General features: G+C 38.2%; 3 protein-coding genes across 3 annotated transcripts; 2 read left to right on the forward strand and 1 right to left on the reverse strand.

The window, feature by feature from the left end:
• Window positions 1-838: 838 nt before the first annotated feature.
• On the forward strand, window positions 839-7071 carry LOC116297585 (uncharacterized). The gene is made up of 7 exons (XM_089039384.1): window positions 839-1287; window positions 4251-4343; window positions 4743-4835; window positions 5201-5478; window positions 6093-6205; window positions 6551-6607; window positions 6737-7071. Exons 1-7 carry the CDS (start codon window positions 844-846, stop codon window positions 6808-6810), a joined length of 1152 nt encoding a protein of 383 aa, XP_088895510.1. The 5' UTR covers window positions 839-843; the 3' UTR covers window positions 6811-7071.
• A 244-nt stretch (window positions 7072-7315) lies between these two features.
• On the reverse strand, window positions 7316-21285 carry LOC116297596 (uncharacterized). The gene is made up of 11 exons (XM_031705857.2): window positions 21153-21285; window positions 20112-20642; window positions 17532-17640; window positions 13658-13742; window positions 12039-13129; window positions 11279-11371; window positions 10946-11038; window positions 10526-10699; window positions 9967-10067; window positions 9527-9654; window positions 7316-9015 (listed from the first exon to the last, which is right to left on the reverse strand). The coding sequence occupies exons 2-11, from the start codon at window positions 20603-20605 to the stop codon at window positions 8798-8800; spliced, it is 2586 nt and encodes an 861-aa protein (XP_031561717.1). The 5' UTR covers window positions 20606-20642; window positions 21153-21285; the 3' UTR covers window positions 7316-8797.
• On the forward strand, window positions 16216-17172 carry LOC116297600 (uncharacterized). Its single transcript, XM_031705860.2, has one exon. It carries the CDS (start codon window positions 16342-16344, stop codon window positions 16909-16911), a length of 570 nt encoding a protein of 189 aa, XP_031561720.1. The 5' UTR covers window positions 16216-16341; the 3' UTR covers window positions 16912-17172.
• Window positions 21286-24018: the final 2733 nt, after the last annotated feature.

A 24018-nucleotide genomic window follows, 5' to 3' on the forward strand; every position in this document is an offset into this window, starting at 1 on the left:
CAATTTTTTCCCTGTATATAGGCAGAAATAAAAGTATTCTTTCTGCTTGTACCCCATCAGTTTTGTACGGTAGTAGATTTTGTTTTAAAAGCTATACATTATTCAAGCGAATGAATTGATGTAAATATTCGTTTTCTTTCTCCCATCTGAGAAACAAATTCATATCGATTTGTTTATTTTATTTATTATTTTAATGTCTTTTTCGTAATTTAGATTTTGCTTTCTTTTAGGGATAAAGTTGGATAAGCTTTAAAAAGAAGCTGGTCCATTACGTATCATAAACAACTCAATCTGATTGAAGAATTTAGCCCGCACAAATAGAAAAAAATATTGAAAACAAAAGTACTAAAGCTATATCATAGTCAAATCAAGACCTTTGCTACTTAGCTCCTTTATAATTGCTTAGTTTTTGTATAAATTTCTTACGTGGTAAAAAACAAGCGCCTAAGTTTCTATATAAATTTCTTACATCGGGTGCAAAAAAGTGTGAAGTTTTTTGCTGTAATGCTCAGTTATGCCCACCTCGCTATTTTCGATGATTGCCTGAAACTCACCTTTTTCCCATCTTTACAAACTGTGTATCGTTACATGAGCTGGAATTCCCTCAATTAGTTAAGGTTACTTGGGGTTTTATTGCTATTAATATTGCATTGGCTGGATACTGGACCATGATTGAATCGTACTTGGATAAGCACTAAAGACGGCGTCTCACTCGAAACAAAACAAAATATCCTCTTCAACTCAACGAGATTGTAGACTGGGAATTAAAAAAAAACAGGTTAAATCTTAATTTTTAGTTCAGAATTCCTTGAGGCCAACCATCGTGGTCAAACAAACGTTAAAATGGAAATTCCTGAAAGCATTCCCAAAGAAGCTGAAGATACCACAAGTTCAGACGAGAGAAATACATCGCCGATCCGCTGTAAAAGGAAGCACTTATTCACAACATGGATTCACCGCTCCACGCCGTACGTCCTTCAAGAGCTAACGTTTACAGCTTGGCAGTCTTATAGCTTTTTATTCTTTCGTCTTGTCGTGGGAATGAATGCAAGTGGTTTTGGGTGGATTTATTTGGTGTCTCAGTTAACTAAAGTCGTTGTATTATCCAACGGTTGTAGTCAAAGATCAACTGCATCGACTTCAGGAGCTGCACGCAAATGTACCCTCAGATGTTGCAGAGGTTTAAAAAATGCAACTCATATTTTAGCATCGATTGGAATCTTATTTTTCTGGCCTCTTATTTTCGCTCCTTGCTTGACGTGTTCCGAAGATGTTTCCGAAACTTTCGTGATTTTTGCATACGGCTTTCCCATTTTAGTCTTCTCTTGTTGTTGGGCTGCTCTGGAACTTACGAAAAATTCTCCGAACTTCGACTTCTCATTGCGTTCAGAATTGCAGAGTCCAGAGAAACGCTTTATGAGCTTGCTGCGAAGGTACGTAAAAATATAACTTTCTTCTTATTTTCTTTTTTATTTGTGATATTTATTGTTTATTTACTGACTTGGTTTCGGAAAAGATGTCAACACCAAAACAATGTATTTGTTTTCCAGGCCAAAAACTCTGTTCCTATCTAAAATTTATCTCTCAAGTGTCATATGAAAGAATTGTTATTTGTGGAATCTGGAATCTTCGCCAGTGGGAGAGTTTTTAGAAGCAAATTTGCTTGAATGTTCTTGAAATAATTTGTAATAGCGTTTTCTGGTTTGCTTAATCACTTGGTTTATCAGAATATATTAAGTGGTTTTTGGTAAAATGAGATTTTTATTTATTCAATATTTTGTTACACAAATTGAGTAATGAATATCACAGGTTGATAACGAAGCAAAAGAAAAGAAAAAAGAAGAAATTAAAGGGGAAAAGCAAAACAAAAACAGATAAAAAATAAATGCATCATGCATGCGTCCTTCTGTACCAATTTGAATGCACAAAGATCCGGAAGAAGAAAAAAAATTTACTTTAGTTCGTCCCCCACTCACCAATGGATCGTTTACCAAGCATTTTACGAAAGATTTTTCTGAAAATTGTTTTACGACATCCTAATTTGCTTTATTTACAACCACGTCATATCGCTGCAAGACTGATAAGACAACATCTTGTGGTATTTTTGCTATTATTACATCAATGAATAAAAGAGCTTTTAAAACTATTAGTATAAGCCTGTCTGCTATCAAGATGTGATCATTACAGCTGTTATCGTAACACCATAGTTGGAGCACAGCAATGCCTTATTGTTTTTCTTACATAGACCTGACGTTTCTTTCTTTTCTTTAATCATTATCTTCTTCCCTTTCTTCTCCTTCTACACAGTTCTTTTTCTTCATCACCATCATCGTCATCATCTTCATCATCTTCCTTTAATTTATCATCAATTTTCTTCTTCTTCATCCTCATTATCAAATGGATCTAATTTCCTATAATTTATCATCATCTTTTTCTTTTTCTTCTTCATTATCATTCACATCTTCTTCCTTTCCTTCGTCATCACCATCTTTTTCTTCTTCATCGTCATCATCTTTTTCTTCTTCATCGTCATCATCTTTTTCTTCTTCTCCTTCTCCTTCTTCTTCTTCTTCTTCATCCTCATTATCAAATGGATCTAATTTCCTATAATTTATCATCATCTTTTTCTTTTTCTTCTTCATTATCATCTACATCTTCTTCCTTTCCTTCGTCATCACCATCTTTTTCTTCTTCATCGTCATCATCTTTTTCTTCTTCATCGTCATCATCTTTTTCTTCTTCTCCTTCTTCTTCTTCTCCTTCTTCTTCTTCTTCTTTAAAATCATTTTTTCTTCTCCTTATCCTTTACCTCATTCTTTCGTCGATTTCAACGTTGCTTATTTTTAAATGCATGTCTTTTTTTTAGCTTCACCCACAAATCAACGCTGGGGCTGCTACTTCATTTAGTGACGTGGATTGTTTTAACCAATGGCAAAGGAGAACACATTTCACCTGCAAGTCAAGGCGCATTTGCGGTAATGTGACTCCTTAATCGTACATATACAACAACCTAGCGTTTTTGCTTGTCTGTCTGTCCACTTGGTATTTTTCTCATTTTTCAGATTTATAAATTATTAGCAAATGTTTAGGAAAAAAGATTGTCTCAGTTATCCGAGAGTTGTTCCTTTCTTGCAGCAGATTTCATTAGGCACCTTTCGATGACCATCCAGTTAAAGGCAGACCCCAGACATCTTTGCATGAATATTATTTATTCAAAATGGCGTGCGAAACTTTTTCGTCCAGTGATGAAGGATATATCAGTATTAATTAATGTGCTGATCAAAGAGATATTCCTCTTGACCAATTTTCTTTTATTTCAGAACCAGACATTGTTTATTCTCATTGTCGGATTTTGTGCCACTGTTTTATACTACATTACGTCGTACAAAACATCAAAAAGGATTCGCAAAGAAAGTGATAAAAACAACGAAGTGGAACAGAGAGAAAATCATGGTAAGCAAACGGTTAAACCACGTGACTATGTATTTCCAGCATAATACTTTGTGGCACAAGTAATTTTTCTTCATCAGTCTCACTCTTGACTGTCATACTTCATAACCTCTATCAGTTTACGTCAATAGATTTTTTTAAGAATTCGTAGTCTTGGGGTGCATGTGACTTCATAGCCGCCATGCTGGTTGACAGTGAGAACCAACATGGCAGTCACGTATTCTGTCCTTTTATCTTCATGGGAAGGGATGCACGACTCCAATTGATGGAAATTCCAAATGCATATTCTTCGATTGGCGTTACGTCATCGCGGCCATATTGGTGGTATTAAACAAAAAAACTTCTCAAAAGCTCCAATAGCTTCCATTATTAGTACCACCAACATGGCCGCCATGTCTTTGTCATATGCATCTCTTGGGAATACTTGTAATACATTGATTTTGTCACATTCCAATTGATTACTGTGTTGTGATTTCTTTGAATTTTAGCAGAAGAAAGTCGCCCCACTTCAACATCAGCTCAATCAAGCATCGATCAAGATCGTGTTGGGCAATGGAAACTGCATTTCCAAGACATGAACTATATGCGGGTAAGGTTTTCTAAAACCAATCACCCTATTGTGCCGGAAAATCGACCTTTTCAACTTCAGTTAAATGCTCTCCTATTTTAAATGGGAAAACATTTCGCCTAAGCTCAATGGGTCTATTCTTTGCTTTTAAATTTACCATTCATAGCACTGCCTTTACTTACTTTCTTAGAGAAAAAAGCCAATGTTATCATGTTTTCTTGACGTGTTTCAGTCAGTGTTTGTGTATATTCTGAGCTCTAATGCGTCCGTTGTGACGATGCTTCTTCTGCCAGTCTACCTGATCGAGTCTATACACTGCAACAAGGTAACCTATACACTCTTCTCGGTGTTTAAAACTTTTATGTTTCCTTAGAAAGACAAGTATTACTGATCTCATTTACATTCCCCAAACTGTGGTTCAAGTTCTGTTAAGATAATACATGTCAGCCAGTGGTGTTGGTGTCACAGGTGTGAAATCGTGTGAAGCCGATCATGTTCTCTCCACTCAGTTGAATGAAATTTGAACCACATTTGTGAAGCCAATCGTGCCAGCTTTTTCCCCATTTTTAAAATCTTAGACTCATGACATGTTCATCCAACATGGCACCTTTGGAAATCATTAAACACCACTTCAAATTAGCATGCAGTTATTATTATGATAATAAAGTATAATAATAATGAATTAAGTGTCTAATGCGATTTTTGTGGTCTGGGTTTGACACAGCTCGCCGTGGCTTACTTTTCAGCCGTAGTGTTTGGTGGATGGTCGCTTGCTCTCGTTATTCTGGAAAAACTTCTATCGATATTTGGCTGCAAGGTACGCACCTTTTTAACTTAAGAGCATTGTCTCGCAGTTCCAAATCATGTACGTGGCATTTTCTTGAGTTTTGATTTCTTTGTTTTCCCATTTCAGTTCGCGTTTCATTTCCTTGAACATTATTTCTTCGTTTAATGGTTGCGCAAGGGAATCTTATGTTCAGGAAAATGAAACATGGTCTAAAATGGGAAAAGATTAAGTCCAAACTAAAAAGGTCTATTAAGTTTAAGTAACAGTGGCTATTCTTTTGAGGGCCTTAAGTTAGATAGCTCACTAGAATATTGCATCAACCTCTTCAATTAAAGTTTATCGTATCGTATTAGCTAAAATGGCGTATTTTCTTTTCACTTCAATTTTTTTTCAAGGTTCTGTTTTGCGCATCATCAATCATGATGTTTGGTTCCAGTGTCTGGTTCTACACCCAGTCCTCTAGCTTAAACTACCTTCTCTACTTCCCTGCACTGACCTTTGGCTACAGCGCATGCGTCATGATGATCACATCACAGACCATGTTCTTTACGTCATCTAGCTACCCCAGCTTGTATTTGATTGGTGCAGACGACTTCACAAAGACATTGAATGAGGTGTTCAATGGGTTTGTGGTGTTCGCCATCATGCAAACGTTTCCACAAGGACATCGAAGGTGACGTAATTTATGACGTACACGTGACGTCAAGCGACACCTTGAATTAAGTATTATCTACTCATTCCTCAGGGTTGCGCACTTTGGTATGTGAAGGGGTGATAATCGGAAAAGAATGTTTGAAAACTCAAAAAATAGCATTTGCTAGACTTACCTTCTATCTTAGAGATAAGGGCTATTTTTTTCTCGGCTCGTCAAGTATGAATGCGCTCGTAGCCCTGAGATTTATCGTTGAATGGCATTCTAAGAATCCTGGATTTCATTCTTTTTTCTTTATACCTTATTTGTAAAGTAATAGTATACGATAATGGACTACTTCAACGATACAGCGGCCATCTTCTCAAGGGGCGAAATAAGGCAAAGATGACGGAAAATAGATAGAGTTTCGTGTGTTTGTCTTTCTTTTATGGGTAAAGTTGATCGATGTGTCGTCGTAATTCATCTTGTGTTGTATTGTCTTGTGGTGAGCTGTTAATATCATTCGACGTCATTACTGTAACAAAACCTAATTTGCCCCCTGGACGCCCCACAATGCCTTGCGATTCAAGATGGCCGCCGTATCATCGAGGTAGTCCATTAAATGTTGGCTTGTTCTGTGTGTTTTGCATCCTCAGCCAGTCGTCACAAGAATCTGGAGAATTTCTACGCCTTGTCATCTTTCTCGTTCCCGCCATCCAGTCAGCAGTTAGTTTTGTCCAGGTCTTCTTCTACGCGCACATACCAAACGGTTAGTCAGTACTTGGACAATGACGCGCTGTTAGTATAGAGCACTCGAACAGCAGGAAAGGCACTACTTGTGTTACTAAGCTTTCTTCTCTCGAACTCTACAGCTCCCCATGTAAAATTCAATCGCGACCTCTCAGGGGAGTGTTGAATGGTGCCATTTAACAAAACATTCTCATTAGCATACATTGTTAACGACAGCAAGATGGCCGCCATGTTTTTGTTTTTATTTTTTGACTCTCTTGGAAATGCTATTGTATTCCAAGATACTGGGTCATATTCAGTAGAGGTCTGTCACCCTGAAGGCTAAAGGTTACTTACTCTTGGCACTTTTTTTTAATTTTTAAAGAAAACTGCCAAAAGATTCAGTATAACAAGACACTACAACAGAGACTGGCTCTTCAAGGTACGTGTGTGCTTTTAGAAGTTTAGGTAGTCTGTCAGTCTGTCAGTCTGTCAGTCTGTCAGTCTGTCAGTCAGTCAGTCAGTATGTATGTATGTACAAGTATGTAAGTGGATTCCATTTTTTCAGCAGATAGTTCTCGTAATGTTGTTATCAAGCCGGAAGACTTGGAGATACTTGAGGACCTGCCATCTACTAAGCTTTAATACCAAGGTTTTTTCATTATTCAAAACGTTTTTGCTGTAATTCTCTCTAACATCCCAGTCTGTCCCTTATCTGTCTATCTGTCTGTGTTTATCTTCTGTTCAGTCGCTAATCGGTCGAGCAATCGCCGGTCGAGCAATCGGTCGGTCTGTGGGTTGATCAGTCACACAATTGACACAATCTAACACTGTTGTTTCATTACCTTTCTCGATACTGAGTATATTAGAAATGACTAGTTGTTTTAAATACATCACTGCGTTGTACAGTACATATTGCATTATTGAATTAATGCATTCGTTACTATGATTTGAATTTTTGCCTTCGGGAATGTTTGAGCCTAATTACAGAATGACAAGTTAGTACTAGGTAACCACACCCATCCCCTCTAAATCAGGTCTTATCAGATGACAATTGCATGTTTCGCCTTTATCCTAGAACGGAATTTCGTACTCATCTTCAGGCCAAAATATATTTGCAAAACGCAAGGAAACACTGAACTAGACAACATTTTAACAGCTTGCCTGCAAAAATAAACACTTTATTTGTAAAGAAATCCCCATTGACATGTACATTAAATACTGTTTGCATTGTGCGAGATGCTTTGAACACGTGTCATAACACGAGGAACAAAACATGAATTATATAAACGTTACGTTAACAGTGCTGATCAATCGTGAACGGACTTTTCTTTCAAAAAGCATTATCTAGATATATAATAATAATAAGCAAATAAATTTCGCAAAAATATAACTGCTAAAAAATAACAAAATTCGTGCACAAAATAAAGCCCAATTCTTAATATTTAGAAGTTCATTTAGAAGTATGTCGCGTTCATTATGATTTTTCAACTAATGCGTCATTTGCGCATGCGTTAGTCTATGCCAGTAGGTGATTTGCAATCATCCAAATGAGAATGAACTAACAAACGACATGACCCCCATGTTAGTCGATATAACAAGAGGATACTGGCAAATATCTTGTTAAATTCAACCAACTTGACGGCATTTATCACGCACAGACCTCTTTATCTTGGTTGTAATGTTTTCCCATTTTAGACAATGTGTATTCTCTAGAGTATCATTTCTTTGTTTAACAGTTGCACATGAGAAGACATGAATATGGATACAATTCAAACAAAGAGTCTTATTCTCAAGAAAATGGCACGTGGTCTGAAATGGGGAAAAAGGTGATTTAAGTGTGCATGATATACAACCAACAACACATACACATCAATCACTACCATAAATAGAAATCCCTTTTAAAAGGAGCAAACATTCACAATTCTTCGTTTTCACTTTACCTCATCTGGTGAGAGACTTTTCTTTGGGTCCTTTTGGAAATGGTTGAAAACCACCACCTAACTTTCCCTTTTTGATCCAGTATTAAATTACCGATACTTACAATAAGTTAAAAATTACAAAAAGACAACAAATAAGTTAAATATTACGAAACAATATCATTTTGGTTTGAGACCCCCTATTAGTCCCCCTTCCTTCCCTGTGCTTTTTACATACTGATTAATATTTTCTTATTTCCATTCACATCATACTGAATATGATTTGGTAGCGCGCAAGCACTATATATTCATTCTCAGTCAACATAAAAGGTCAATTTGAGTGATTTTTTTACAGTTGGATTTCCACATTACATGCCTGGAAATCTTTTGCAAATTTTGCCGTTTGTCGCAATCGACGGTCATAATTTGTTATTTTTTAAAGAGCAAAGGATTTTTTCCTTTGTGGTCACCATATTTTTCCGATCCCTTCCATCACAATTCACTAAGGAATAGATTTTCCCCAAGTAGACCTCTCTTGTCTTCCTTGGGAATTTTATTCGATCTAACTACGTTCTTGCTATTACTGACATTCAGCCAGTCAGGATCCGATACAGATCTCTTAAAAGCCAGCTAAGAGCTATTGCATTCATCACTCGTTCATGCAGCCTAGCTTGGCCAGTTATCTTTCTCAATACTCATTGTTCTGATATAATTTAGAATCGTGTGTCAAGTGATTCAGGCACCTCAACGATGATCCCTGCTTCGTTTGTTATTCGTTTCACTTCGATGTCTGGTTGAATCGTTTGATCCCTAAAGACTGCTGATACTGGTTCAGTCTTGGTTTCATAATCTTTGATGACTTCCAAGGTATTAGTGCCTGGTTCGTTGAAAGACAAACCATCTGTCTGTGTTTCTGCGTCGACAGTTTCCGCTGAAGAACAATTGAAAAAAAGGGTCAAGTATTGTGGTTCCAGTTGAAAAATTACAAATAGGGCTTGGAACGGCGGTGGGGTGGAGGGGCGGAGGGGCGGAGGGGTGGTTGGGCGGAGGGGTGATGGGTGGAGGGGCGGAGGGGCGGAGGGGCAGCCCTAAGGGACCAAGGGTGGAAAAAAGAAACTTTAAATCCCTATATTAGGTTACCATCGATAGACAACACTTCTGGTCTTGTTTGGGGATTTTTTACCAGTTGAATGGCAAGCTTTGATATAAATGTAGATGGATGATTGCGCATGATACGGCGGGCATTGTTTGCCCTTCACTGTAGGCTGGTAATGTGATTTATGAGATTCATTCAGCTGATCGATACAAGCAATTCAAAGGCTAAAATACTGTTATTTCCTAAGCATAGAATATTTTGACCCCACTTTTGGTCATTTCAAAGTTCACGACATCCTTTCTTGTTAGCTCAGAGTCGCCCATGTTTCATATTTCTCAATACATACCAATTGGTCTGCACTGGATGGTAGCCGGGATAAACAGAACGAAAGCAATGACGCCGAGGAAGGCGCATACACCAGGCGTCAAGGAGAAGACATAACGGACGTACTGAGTGCACTCTGGACAATCAGGGCTGAAGTTTTAAAACAGAATAATATCAACAGTGAGTTACTACTTTTTCTACTGCTATTAGCCATTCCGAGGTCGAGGAAAAGATTGGGTCGAGTTTGCATTACAGTGCATTGTGGGACTGTTTTAGAGGACGAAATAGACGCCATCTTGAAAATGTTTTGGTCCCCAAAAATCAGTCCCACATGTCACGGCTGGAAAAAAATTCGTCTTGCAAAATGAAACGGTACTTCAACACTTGATCCAGGGTTTAAACTGGACATGAAAAGAAACAAATTCTAGTACAAACGTTTAGTTATCATTTCCTGTTACATACCTAGTTTTTTCGGGAGCAAATTCCTGTAAGAGTCCAAAAAGAACACCCAAAAATATCTTAGCAAAAAATCCCATGGACGCCATTAAGAATGCTCCTGAACTCTGTAAATGAAAGTACATGAGGTATTAGATGGTGTGTTAACTGATATTACGAGCCCACCGTCCCATACTAGTCAGCGGCTTTGGTTTCCAGTAAACACACTATTTCAATGGTCTGCCATTTGGATAATAACATGAGTACGTTAAATCAAAGAAATCTTTTTTGCGTGCACAGCTTTGTTACTATCAATGGAAGCCAAAGCTGCGAAGTCAGAGCCCGTGTGTGAGATCACTAGGGATCGAAGTTTGCTGCTCCAAATGACGGCTATTAGACCTAAGCCATACAAGTCTCGCAAAGATCGCTATTCTCAAGCCGGCTTTTCAGTGAAGGAAGATGCGGAGGTTGCGCTAAAATGGACTTTGAGAAAGTCTAAATTGCTGTAGTATTCCTCTTTTGACTACGCTTCTCGTCCCCCTTAATATTAAGCAAAATTCAAATTGAAATTCGTCGCTCTTCTTACCCTATCAGCATCAACAAACTCAGCCGCTAAAGCAAGAGTAGTGACAAACATGATTGACGTCCCACAACCTGACACAATGGCGGGGATGTAGGCGAATGATCGATTCTCGGCTGTTAGAAGACAAAACCATCCAGACCCTCCTATAACAGCCATTGCACCCACTACAAACGTCCACTAAAAAGATTGAAAAATGAATTAAAATAAATGCGATACAGTGAATGGAGCAATGGCATGGCAAGAGTTGGGGAGCAAGCGCGCGCTCATATGGCTGCAAAATCCGTCAAATATACACCCAAGCCACACTAACGAGAGATTCATTTTGTCACAAAGTCTTTTATGGCTACCAACTGCAGCCCGCGTTTTTCAGCTACATCATGACTTCTTACAAACGTTTACACTTTTAAACGTTAAGTCAGTTACCTTATTTCCTAATAGTTTGTTCAGTTTCTTGGCAGCAATGCTGGCAAATACTCCACTGATGAGAATCACTAGAGGAAAGTAGGCAATGGATGCCTGGATAGAAATTTTAACAAATAACATTTAGTAAGGCCAAAAATTGAACAGAATGGCCAGCTGATCTAAGCACTGGCTTGCGCTTTCAGGCAACTTTCCTTGACTGACGGCAGACGCGTCTCTACCCCTCTCCCTTTCCCTTACCCCGCTTTCAGAAGGGGAACAGTGGAAAAGGAGAACGTCAAGTCATTTTCTTTTCTGCCTTCTCTTATTCTTCTTTACTTACTACAAGTTGCTTACCTTCTCAAACTTCAGGTGATCCGTCAAGTACATTGGCAAATAGGAGCTTACAATGGTCTGAGAAAGCCTAGTAAACATATAGGCTACTCCAAGCTGGCAAATCAATGAGGAATATGTTAGTACTCTATCTAGGAAGGTAGCCAACAGAAATGAATTATATTTTAAAATTAGTATGATTCAGTTGGACTGATGAGCAACCAGTTGGCAGATTTCCTTTGGAATGTATTTTGATCACCAAATTTGCGTCTCTAAAAATTCCTATGAGCGAAAAGAAAAAAATCTCGTGTGAAAACGGGTGAAAATATTTGTAGTTACACTTGTTTTGGGAACAAATGAAACACAAATATTCCCTCTGGCCTCGCCTCCTCCCCACTCCCCCGCTCCCTCCTCACCTGGTAGAATGTGCCCAATTCCTTTTTCCTCCCTTTTCTCCTCTCCCCCACATTTTTCTACTTAAGTCTTTACGCACGACACGGTAAGGCATCGCTCACATGCTTTTCAAGAAATCTGCTGTACTAGAGTGACTAGCCTCCTGTTCACGTGGAAACCTAAGAGCTTTTTCACATGTATGAGAGGCTAGTCAGTCGTTAGTCAGTCCATAACAATGGTTATTCAAATAGGTCGCTATATTTCGATTCGGCGTATTGGGTTGTGCAATATGGAAACTTGCGTTTGCGCAATTTGTGCTAGCCAATATATTTGTCGTTCGTGCATCCCTCGCTTCATTATTAGAAATCTATCAAACAATTGATTTTCTTACCTTGTAAAATACAGGATTTTTAAACAAAGTTCTCCAAGATTTCCTCCTGGTGCTTTTGCCTTTAGATCTGTCAATAATGGTCAATTCAGAGTCGATGTCATTTGCTTTACTTGTTTCTTTTTCCATTTCCTTGTTCGCCATATAATTCAAATTGACTTCCTGCAACGTGCTATCATTTATTTCCAAGAAATTCGAATTGCTACTTTCTAAAGCTAAAGAAGATTCTTTACAGTTTCCAGAAGAAGTAGAGTTCGATGAATGAGAGCTTGGGAGCGGACTTTCCTGAATTTCTGAGTCAAGTCTTGATCGTATTTTGGGATCAATTCCACTGGGATGGTGCATTTGAAGATGTTCAGGCACAAGAGGAGACACAAAGAATCTGTCAGACAGCGATCGCGTTACCCTTGGGCTTGGAAATGGACTCTCCTGGGTTTCTGAGTTAAGTCTTGACCTTACTTTTCTACTAACTCCATAGTCTTCTCCACTGGAATGGGGATGTATATCAACACTCTCGGATCCCATTTGCGACCTTGGGACTCTCTTGGATGCGGATCTTGATAACTTAGGGCTTGGGAAAGGACTGACTCTACTCGATCCCCTTCGTGAACTTAGAATCATAGCCGAATGGTTAGGTACCATGTCAATGAAAGTTTCTGGCATGCAAATTTCGACGCTTTCAACGTCTGTGCCATCAAGGCTTGAGTCGCCTCCGTATCCACTCGACTCTACACTTGCTACTTCGTCTGCCTTATACTTGTCTTCCTCGGTGTCATGGTGCTCCGACAGGGCATGCCATAAATGGTTCTCCAGTTCAGCAACATCTAGGGTAAACTCGTTCTTCTTTTTAGAATCCAACTTGTCGTAGTTGTAAAATTCCTTGCCTTCTTCTTCTTCCTCAAATGATGCGTTCACAATTGCAGTACTGGCCTTGCCTTGGATGACGTCAGACACGCTACAGACATGCGCAGTTTCATACAAACTATCGGATGTAGAAGTCACTGTTTTTGATTCTTCATAACTTTGCATAGAAAATTCGTGACGCTTTTTCTCTTGGTTTTGGAGATACCTTCTTGGTTTTTTCTCTGTGTTTCCTAAAGAATGTAATCAAAAAGCGTTAATTGAATTACATTTACATTTGGATTATCCCTACTCGATATGCGATATACCACTAAAGTTGTTCCGCCATATTGGAATAAGGCTTATTCAATGTAACTTTGAAAATAATTCAAAAAAAAAAAAAAAAAAAAAAAGCCATAGCTTTTCCTACTAAATAGATTTATCCACTCAACTCCACTCAAATAATAATCATTGAAAAAAACCCAGATTTAAGAGAATGAACCTGAAGTTCATGTTCAGTTGCTGGTGAGTCACCACGAAACAATAGATGATGTCGGACTTGAATACAATAAATGCATGAATACATCGACTCGAAACTTCGCGGGACTTCGAGTCATTGTCACGTGGTCTCCCAAGGAAATTCAGTCGAGAAAGCTCTATTTGTTTCCGCGTGTTTGAAATTTTTTCATAGTTTGCACTTGGAGGTCACGCTCTCTCTTCTGCCTGTTCGGCGATTCACCTTTCCAAACCCTCCATTCTGTCATAATTCGCTTTTTGCTCACCTTTCTTAGCATTTGGTTCACGTGTACCGACGTGAAAAATAATGGCGAAGAAAGCTCCTGTACCCACCACAATTATAACTAGATTCTGACGAAAAAAAAAAGAAAACAATTTAAGTCAAAATAACATAATTGTTAACTATAAAATCTTGCATGTTGAGCGGCACAAGGAAACCTTTTGACCGGCCGTTTTTAACTTTTTTGTGATGAAATTTGCGAGATTTTGTGAAGGGTGGATGTTGTGAATTGTGAAATATGAATTTGTGGAATTCGCAAGGTTTCTTCATATGGATCAGGGCATTTATTATGCATTAACGTCTACAACCTAGAAAAATATAGACTCTTATTCAGGGTAGCTCAACTAGAAGCAGAAAAATCTCTCATCTCGATATCATTTAACGATTTGTTGGCAATATAGTCGGATTATTATTTCAGCAGTAGCGACAAATATACTATAAACATCATTTTCCAAGGTACTTGCTCCTTGACCTTGTTCTTAACTGATATCCCTAATATCATATTTACATCCCATAGAGTACTTTCTTCTGTTTGGCCTATTTGATCGCTTACGAACAGATTGGAGAATGTCCTACCAGTTTTAGTCTATGAGAGTACAAAAGAACACTATAAAATGAACAAAATTTATATGGCACTTGGTTTGGCGGCTTATGTGATTCGCAAAGACAATTCCTGGAAAAGAGGACACAGGACCAAGATCGGTTGCTTTGACATGTATCAAGAATTCGTGTTATTTGATATTTGTCGGAATTGCTGAACCCGAAAACCCTATAAAATGGTCCCCTGTGACTAGTTATTTCACCACGTCGTTGATTGCCTTCAGTACTACCACGGTAAAAGGACATTTAGTACTGCAACTATAAAACTGCCTAGAAAATGGTTCTCAAGTCGGTCATTTTTTTAATGGTTATTATTGCCGTTGCTTCGGCATGCGGTGGGGGACGACGCCGACGAATTATTCCTGATTGCAAGACCCGATGCACCCACGAGTGTGACTTTCGAGGGTGTGGAGTAAAGTGCAGAAACCCTTGCATACCTAATATGAAGAAAAGATCAGTTCCTGATGAAATGTTTCTACTGCCTTCGAATTTCAACGAGTATGACAACAACCAAGATGGGGGGATCAGCCTAGAGGAGTTTGCAGATGCTTTGAAGGCCAAAGAAGAGGAAATCAAAAAGATGTTCGACTCATTCGACACCAATTCAGATCAGAGAATAACTTGCGATGAGTTTAAAAAAGCTCTGAAGGGATCAACAGAAATTGAGCCACGCTGTTAGAAAATCCAGAGCAAAAAGAATGACCATCGATTAATGACCACGACTGACCATGACAGACATAGGAACATTATATGATCGTGAAAACACTGATAATAGATAGTTTTAGATTGAATCAGACAAATACTTTAAAAAACAACTTTGGAGGAATTTGAAATAATAGGGTACTTCAATTAAAAGATGCAATCTAGCTCCTTAGTTACTATTCTTTGAAACATAAAAATAAATTAAATTATAGACTTACTATTGTCTCGTAATATATTTGTGCAACCAGTTACATTAAACTTCAACTTTTTCACAATAAAACGCTTTATATGATCTAATTACGTTTACTTTTGTCTTACGGCTTCCTCATGAAATAGTCTAATACAACGAGTAGTTGCATGCTGGCCATTTTTTAAAGCGAGTTGTCTGCCCGCCTTATGAGATGTCGATCTCCAGATTCATTGAATTCGTAACATGATTAGAGTGGTTTAACTAGGAATATTTCGACGACCCCCTGAATGTGGCAAATTCCCCTTATGACTGATTATAGCCAAACCACCTTCCTGCGACTCCCAATTATATCGCACCAGTTAAGAAGAGCTGTCGAGGCCAAAACAAACAAAAGTCTTCATTGTCGAGTCCTTTTATCGTTTTAAAAAAAAATATATATATTGTTTTATTTCTATTGTATTCACCCAACTGGGGTAGATCTTCTTAGAGAGCTGCGACCTTGTCGGCTCTCTCAATTTCATATTTTCCAGGCAGGGAGCATTCCCCCCTTCTTGGCTACTCCAGAAAAAAAAGGTGGCCTTCTCTATTGTCATACGGTTCGGAATAGGAAAGATAATTGCATTTGAAATTATGTGTATGAATATTTGCCGGATTTTGTGAAGATGAAACGGTCATGCATTACTACGTTTATAAGTCTTTTTCTTCTATCTGCCATTCATAGAAACTCAGTGTTGACCTGTATTCAGGTATTTAAAGTATAAGCAGAAACATCTCGATATCATTGCACTTTTTTGGCAATTATTGTAAATTTTATTTTCGTTTCAGCAAGTTTCAGCACTAGCGACAACTATTTTGTAAACATCCTTCCAAGCTTAGGTACTTACTCTCCGCAAAATGACCTTTAATTGTTCCTAATATTTCAAATACATCGCATGGATATTCTAGTTTACTTTCTTTTGTTTTATCCATTTGTTATTGCATATGAACAGTTTTGGTCCGACCAGCATAGCAAGTGTTTGGACATCATAGAATGAACGAATATCATACAGATTAGCAAAGAATATACCTGGAAAAAAGTCTGCAGGAACACATGCAACATCTATTGACATCGTTAAGACAAGAATTTGCGATATGTGGCGTTTAGTTTGTCGGTGGTGCTGAAACAAAAAACCTATAAAATGGTCCCCACGCTGACTACATATTTCATCCCTTCGTTGAGTGCCTACAGAACGACCTCGAACACATTCAGTACTGCAACTAAAACTGCCTACAAGATGCTTCTCAAGTCGGTCATGGTTTTTATGCTTCTTATTGCTGTTGTCTCAGCATGCGGAGGCGGAGGAAGAAGAGGTGGAGGTGGTGGAGGTGGAGGCGGTAGTGGTTCAAATTGCCGAACTACTTGCAGAATGGTGTGCTACCGGATTCGAGTGTGCCGCCCTTCCAATCCAAGTCACTGTCCAGTTAGCACAAAATGTTTTAGAAAGTGTACAAACCCTTGCAGAAGTGTAAAGAAGAGGTCTATCCCAGAAGACAAGGTTATTTTACAGCTACCTTCGACGTTCACCTTCTACGATAGCGATAAAGATGGGGGGATCAGCCTGGAGGAGTTTGCCCGTGCTATTGAATGGGACCAAGAAAAGGCCAACGAGATGTTTGAACTGATCGACACCGACTCAGATAAGAGGATAGCTTGCGATGAATTTAAGAAAGCTCTGAAAGGAGTAGACGACACTGAGCCAAGCTGTTAGGCTGAATCTACCGCAACAGAAATGACCGTCGAATGGCTTGGACGAACACTATGATTGTGTAAAAGTGAATGTAAGCTTTAAATCTGCTTTACACTTAAATAATAGCGACTTAGAACAAAATAGCAAGCTCCATCATATACCAAAGAATATGCGTGTGACAGTGGTTTTAGGGTTAAAGATAAACTATGCTTAACTAATACAGCGTGTCCTAATTGTACAATCGCATTAAAAGCCATGCGCAATAAAACTCTTTGAATCATGTCTCATGAAATTTGCTTCATTTTTATATGCCCATTTCAAATTGTGCAGTGTTATGCATAATGGATGACAGCGAGCGGAGTACGCGGTGACTTGTTTGCCGAAAACGAGGGTACCCAGTCGTTATTTTGAGCAAACGCTGATGGTCTTCTATTTGTTTGCTTGCATATTTGTTTTCCGATATCTAGACTCAGTCGAGACATCGTTGATATTATTTCGACTAATTAGTGTCATACACTAGTAAGTACTAATTCCTGTGGGGCGCCTTTCGCCGACCATAAATTCAACCATGAATGTTGCAAACGTATATATAACATAGTAAGTAAATTTGAGCTTATTATATTAGAGAATGTCTTTCTTACCATGAATTCTTTCCACTGCTTGAACGACAACGTGTCACCGCTGTTGGCACCTAGCAACACCCACGTGACCACATATACATAAATACCACCGATCAAAGTTATGGCTGAGCTGTAAACATAAACATTATGATAATAATAATGGATTAATAATTGATGTTAGTATAATTTTAGACTTTAATCATTTCGCCTTCGGCAAAGAATTGTTAAATAATAATGATTTTAATGTATGACAATCATTTTTCTACATATTATCTAACAAATGCGAGTCTCGCACCGTGGTTCAACGGTTTCTCAGTGCTGTAAACATACTTCAGAGCTAGGCTATGTGGTCTAAATTGCTCAAGAACAAGCATTCCAAAAAAGATATGTAGCGCAGAAAAAGACACGGCCGCCATGTCAAAAAAAAAAAAGAGTTCTGAACCGTTTTGAATTCCAAGATGGCGGCGATTAAGGGACCAAAGACACGATCGATTGGCAATCAACGTTTTCGGCTTTTACGCGCAAAGTAGAACGAAGTTTCTCTGGTCTCAATGTGTATATAGGGAATTTGTTGCACGGTTTGAAAATACCGCATCTCGCACTTCTCAAGAAACAGGGCTCAAGAACAAAAGGTGCAGAGAGTACTCGAAAATTGGCGGGAAAACATTAAATGGTGAACTTGGCCTAGCCTCCTCCGCAGGCATCTACTTGGCTCTTTTTGCTCCTCGTCCCCACTTCTCCTCCTCTCTCTAGTTCTTCTCTGCCATAAAATTTAACGCAGGGATCCCAACAGAGAATAGAAGAACTGACATGCAGTAACCTGCGGAGCTAGTCTCCCTCGCATCTGTTTTTAGTGTCGGTCGTCACGCAACGACGACCGACACTAAAAACGGATACGAGGCCCGGGGGGAGTACTCCCATATATGGACTATATGGGGATGATCCGCTGAACAGGGTATGGTTTTTCGAGCTTCTTGTCATAAACAGGGTATGCAATTTCCCTCAAGTTCCTAGTTCTTCCCGAGTTTCCTGTCATATTCAGGGTTTCTACTTTCGTATTGCCCGAAACTGGTTATTATGGTCGTCAAAAAACGATACGCGAGATGACATTATAATTGAAACAGGAACTCAGCGCAATAAATTATATCTTTTGTCATAAACAGGGTCTACAAATTTGAGTTTTTTTGTCATAAACAGGGTACCCCTTTCAGAATCCCAGCGGAACACCCCTACCCAAATTCTGGCGGAGTACCCCCCGCCCCCCCCCCCACGGGATGCGAGGGAGACTACTGCGGAGCAGGCTAAACTTGGCCGGTTTAGACGGGAAATACTTAAGATACCTAGTGAGAGTTTGGCAGTCTCATGATACACACGACAGGAAATATTAACCACGGAGAAACTAGTTTCATTATCTTGCTTTCCGACTATTTTACAAGAAGTCCAACCGGTTTGTTCAGTAGTATTTAGAATAAAAAAACTATTTACGTCATATCCGATTTAATTCCAAGTTAAACCGGACTACAGGAAATCAAATATCTCACTGTAAATACCTAACGAAATTAGGGGAGATTTAGGCATGGTGTGACGCGACACTGAGGTGTGACCAAATGTCATAGTCAGAGGGTTTTCGAGATGGAATATATATTTATATTATATCTAGGTTATTACCAACCGTCATTGGAACTTGTATAGTCGAGAAATGAAAATTGTCATACGATATTCATAATTCACTGTATAAGAATCATTTTAATACGCAATGTGTGAGTTGATATCGAGAAAAATAAATCACTATATGAGAATATCGATTTGCATTGGTGTCAGCGGAGAATTTTTTTTAGTATTTTTCTTGTAAACAGGAGAGTATTGCCAGCATTTTCAATAAAAACAGCTGTGTTCCCGACATTTCAACGCCTAATTTTAATCATAAAACCAGTTTGCCGTGCTCTTCGCCTCCACAAGCCTGCCAAGTGCTCAGCGGCAACAGTTTCAAAGTTCAAAACATGTAAGTAAGCTTGGATTTGATTGGATAGCTGTCATCAGCAGCGACGAATGACAAGTTAAGAACAGGTTAACAATGGGGCGACCTTACTTGGAGAATCAGCCAACAACAACAAAACTGCGGAGAATTCTTATTGTTTTTCAGTCTTCATGCGGAGCTCATACTTGTTTATCAAATTGTGACCTCATCAAATCAACTAGACTAAATATCGCCTAAAATACTCCGGAATACCCCATTCGATTGACATCTGGTGTTCAGCTTATGAATTGGCCCAGTTTAACTTGCTTACATTTTCCCCCCGCGAATTAGCCCTTCGTTTTATTTGATAGACATAGCTTTAATTACTGACATTTCTATTAGTATTTCTGGCTATTGTTGCGAGCCACTGAAAGATACACTTCAGATTTTTAAGAAGAAACATGGATGATTTTTGTTTACAAGAAAAATTTTGCTTCTAAGACTAAACGCATGAGCTAGCATTTTTTATCAAGAACACCGACCTGAAGCAAAATATTGGAGACAAACTGAATACCGAAACACCCCTAGAAAGAGATTACTAATTGTCGAGGTTTTATTAGGATTGTCTACCTCAAAATGTTTACCTTATAGCTCCCAATTTGACCATTTCACTTTGTCTTTTGGCAATCTCCGGTATAAGTGCAAGAAAGTTGGCTTGTGTTATTCCCCATCCAGCATTGGCACCGACCAAGAGAACGACGTAATAGGCCACGATGATCCAGTCATCTTTTTGTTCTCCGCAGATGAAACAAGGAATTAAGATAAAAGGGGTGAAAACCCCTACTAGACTACACCCGAGTAAATGCCAGGATTTTCTTCTGCCATAAAGCTTTGAAAGGATTGGTATACTGTAGTTATCTGAGAGGTAGCCTATCAGGAGACCAAAAGGAGCATCAATCGCACAAGGGATGAACCACAAATATCCAATGATGTTACTCGGCAACTCAAGAATTTTAGTTTGGAAAGTTAGAAGATATGACGAATAAATAGCGTGTATTAAATCGTTCATGACATGGCCAACACTGAAGAAGATGATTTGGTGAAGAGGAAGACGCTCTTTCGTTTTACTGCGAGCCATTATATGATCTAGCACAGACTAGCCTGGGTAAGGCAACCTAGGAAAAAAAATCAAATTTTATAAACGCAGCCAGAGAGAGAGAGAGCGAAAGGAAGAAAGAAAGATCGAAAAAAAAAAAAAAAAAAAAAAAAAAAAAAAAAGAAGACGACGAAGAAGAAGAAAAATAAGAAAATATCACATGATTTACTTTGACGATCTTATTCAATCGACCAGCATAAAACAAAATCCAAGTTACTTCTAAATACCCTTATCCGAAATTCATTAATAATGGACTCAATAGAAATCATGACTCAATGAAGCCAGAGCCGTTCCTAATTCTGATATAAAATTTAAATCATATCAAATACCTGTACATGGATCTCTGCTAGAATCAATCTTATCTTTAAAATGTTTATTAAAACACAAAAGTTCTAGCCTAGACGTTCCATAAGCACTATAAAATATTCGCGTCCGTGTTGTATACGATATAAACTAAACTAAACTCGACTGACTATGGTATGAGTTTATATATACGAGATACTAGAAGTATATGTATTACATAACATACCCAATGAAATTTGAGTTCCTATACAAAGTTTTTCCAAAGTAAGTTTTGACAAACTCAGTTCCAAACGGATCTTTTTCTGCCGCCTGGATTCGACAGAACTGCTTAACTCGGAGGGCAAATAGCAAGTAAAGCAAAATTTTGTAAAACGCCGTAACTGACCTAAACTCCCATAAACCAGTACGACGGGTTATTTTTACAACAAGTCCTGCTTCTCTTGGATAAAGGTACTTGTCAGGTTTATCAGGAATAAAGGGGATCAATGCACGCTGTGGTATCATATCTATCTCTCAATAAGAAAAAAATCTGTTACTGCTATCAATAACCCTAGTACTATTATAATATATATATATTTTATACATATACTCTACTAATGGACATGAAAAACCCACATTTTTACCCATCTGGATTTTTCAGTTTCCGTCATGTCTTTAAAATTTCATCGTCCTCGTTATTCTGCATTTGACCTTTTGGCCGTTTCACTGCAGATACCTAAAAACTGTCACGATATATTGGGTATAGAGTTACCAAACCTAAGAGTTCCAAGATCTATATTCTGTTCTGACACATTATAGAGACATTAAATGTGTTTTTATGGAGTTCTATACTAGTTTTCCTTGACCTAGAAGCTTGTACGTCACTGTTAGCGGCAAATACTTGACAGACTTGTCACCGTGATCTCATGCTGCTAAACGTAATACCGTGATCCACTCAGAGCTGAGGTGTGGCTATCTCCAGCACTGCGCATGCTCGAACCTGTCCCTGATTGATAGAACATTGTCGTCTCTGGGTACGAGACGGATTATGCATTGGATTAATTTCTGCTCTACAGAATTTACTGTCATAACCAAGAATAGAACAGATGAGTATTCAATTTCAGTTTCTTTGTTCAAATATCGCTTATGAGAAAACATTTCTTGTAACATTAGTCTATGCAATCTCATGCTTCTGAAAGATGTTCAAAGCCACGACGCAAACTTTTTTTGTGATGATAAATTTACTTAATACACCACTCGACTTTGCTCTCGTTTCAATAACATTGTATATATCTATTATTTATATATTAGTATAGATCTCATATATATATATATATATTATTGCGTATTTTACTGCATTGTGTTTGTTATGCCAAAGGCATGGATTGTGGTTCGTTTTGTCAAAGGCAAACTTTAACGATCTTACACGAATAAGATTTCCTTGCTCGCTCGCTTCGGCCCCCACTCGCTGCGTCAGCAACTGACAATAAGAGAAAATAATCAGAATGATAAATAATTAGACTACAGCAGATTCAATTGTTCCTGTCTCCTGTCATGGCTGCCACGATTACGTGATGTGCAAAGGGTCTCTTTTTTGTCAGACAGGTTTCTTTCATGAAACCTCCCTACTTCCTGCCGGACGTGTGCTTATTATCTTGGACCAAAAGTGAACGGAACTCTCCGGAAGGTCTAAATGATCAGTCTGTTCGTATTTGTACTCAAAGGTCAGAATCATTTCAAAGACAAATCAAATCCAAACAACAACACGTGTACAGAGAAATCAGGCTTGGAAACAGCTTAGTCAGGTTTGCCCATTGTTGTTCAGTTCAGTAAAATACCTTTTCGGCCGACTGATTTTAATCAAAGTTATTTTTCGCTCGTTGAAAAACAATCTTAGTGGAACTCGTTTCAAACTAAGTGACTAAGTACCCAAATGATGCCTGATCGTGCTTGGAGATTCACCAATTGTGAGCCAATAAATATCCAATAAGAGATGCCTCTTCATGCTTCATGATTTACCAATATACCAATATACCAATATACAACTGAACCAATATTGGTATTTCATAGCTGAGTTTACCAATAATAAACCTTAAAAGGCCTTCAAAAAAAAAAGTTAAAAAATTCAATGATTGTCCAAAATTGCCATATTGTATAGGATGGAATATCAATAATAAAGCAAGCTGGATCTCTAGAATTTTTCCTATCCTATGAAGGACACGCTGATGCCTGCGGAGGAGACTCAATTTAAACTAAATACTTTGCATATCTCTCAATAGATCCTGTACTTCCTGATTGTCAAACACCAAAACCAGCGCAAAAACGAGTTTTTGTTTATGCTTAAAAGTATTTTTCCATGAACTTAACCTTGACGTTTTCCTTCTTGCACGGCTAAGCAACGCTTTGATTAATCTTAAACCAACACAAGTTTAAACCTAAAACGTCACTTTATATTTCTCAAACTATAATGATTCTTGGTGAATTCAAAGCATAAGTTGCTGAAGTTTTATGAGCGGCTAACTAAGATCACATTTCGCAACTACATAGCTCCTTAACGCTATAGTGATTTCTTTGTTTGCAAAGCCAAGAGACCATGGTCTCTTGCCTCAGCCCATAAATTAATGAAAATTAATTTTATGAACGAGTCATTTAACGGCGAAACGATGTTGTTGACTAAATGTTCTTATTTTATCGTTGAGGTAAGCAAGAAACAGATTCGAACTATATGGAATGACTTGGAAAGATTCTTACTCCAAAACAATCATGATTATCTTTGTTGCTTGTTGGAAATGGAAACTGACTTTATCTATGAAACAAATGATTTATAAATAAAGAAAAATAACAGGCAGCAGTTTTAAATTCAATAATACGGGAGTTGTGTGCTGCATAAATATCTGTTCACAATAACATTGCCATTACGGCGACATAACTGTCACAACTTATATCACTCCGCCAAGTTTCGCCATTTCGCTTCAGTCTTCTGTTAGCAATCTATGGAATAAGGGCACTAAGGATAATTAAATTTTGTCAAACCCTAACCACTGTAATCTGTACAGTACTACCTTGAATAATGGTAACCATTAGTTTTCGTTGTGTTAAAGTTTTAATTATTT

The sequence above is a fragment of the Actinia tenebrosa genome, unplaced genomic scaffold (genome assembly GCF_029948245.1).
Source record: "Actinia tenebrosa isolate PJP-AT-01 unplaced genomic scaffold, QUT_ActTen_1.0 PGA_scaffold6__47_contigs__length_16458017, whole genome shotgun sequence".
Classification (NCBI taxonomy): Eukaryota; Metazoa; Cnidaria; class Anthozoa; order Actiniaria; family Actiniidae; genus Actinia; species Actinia tenebrosa.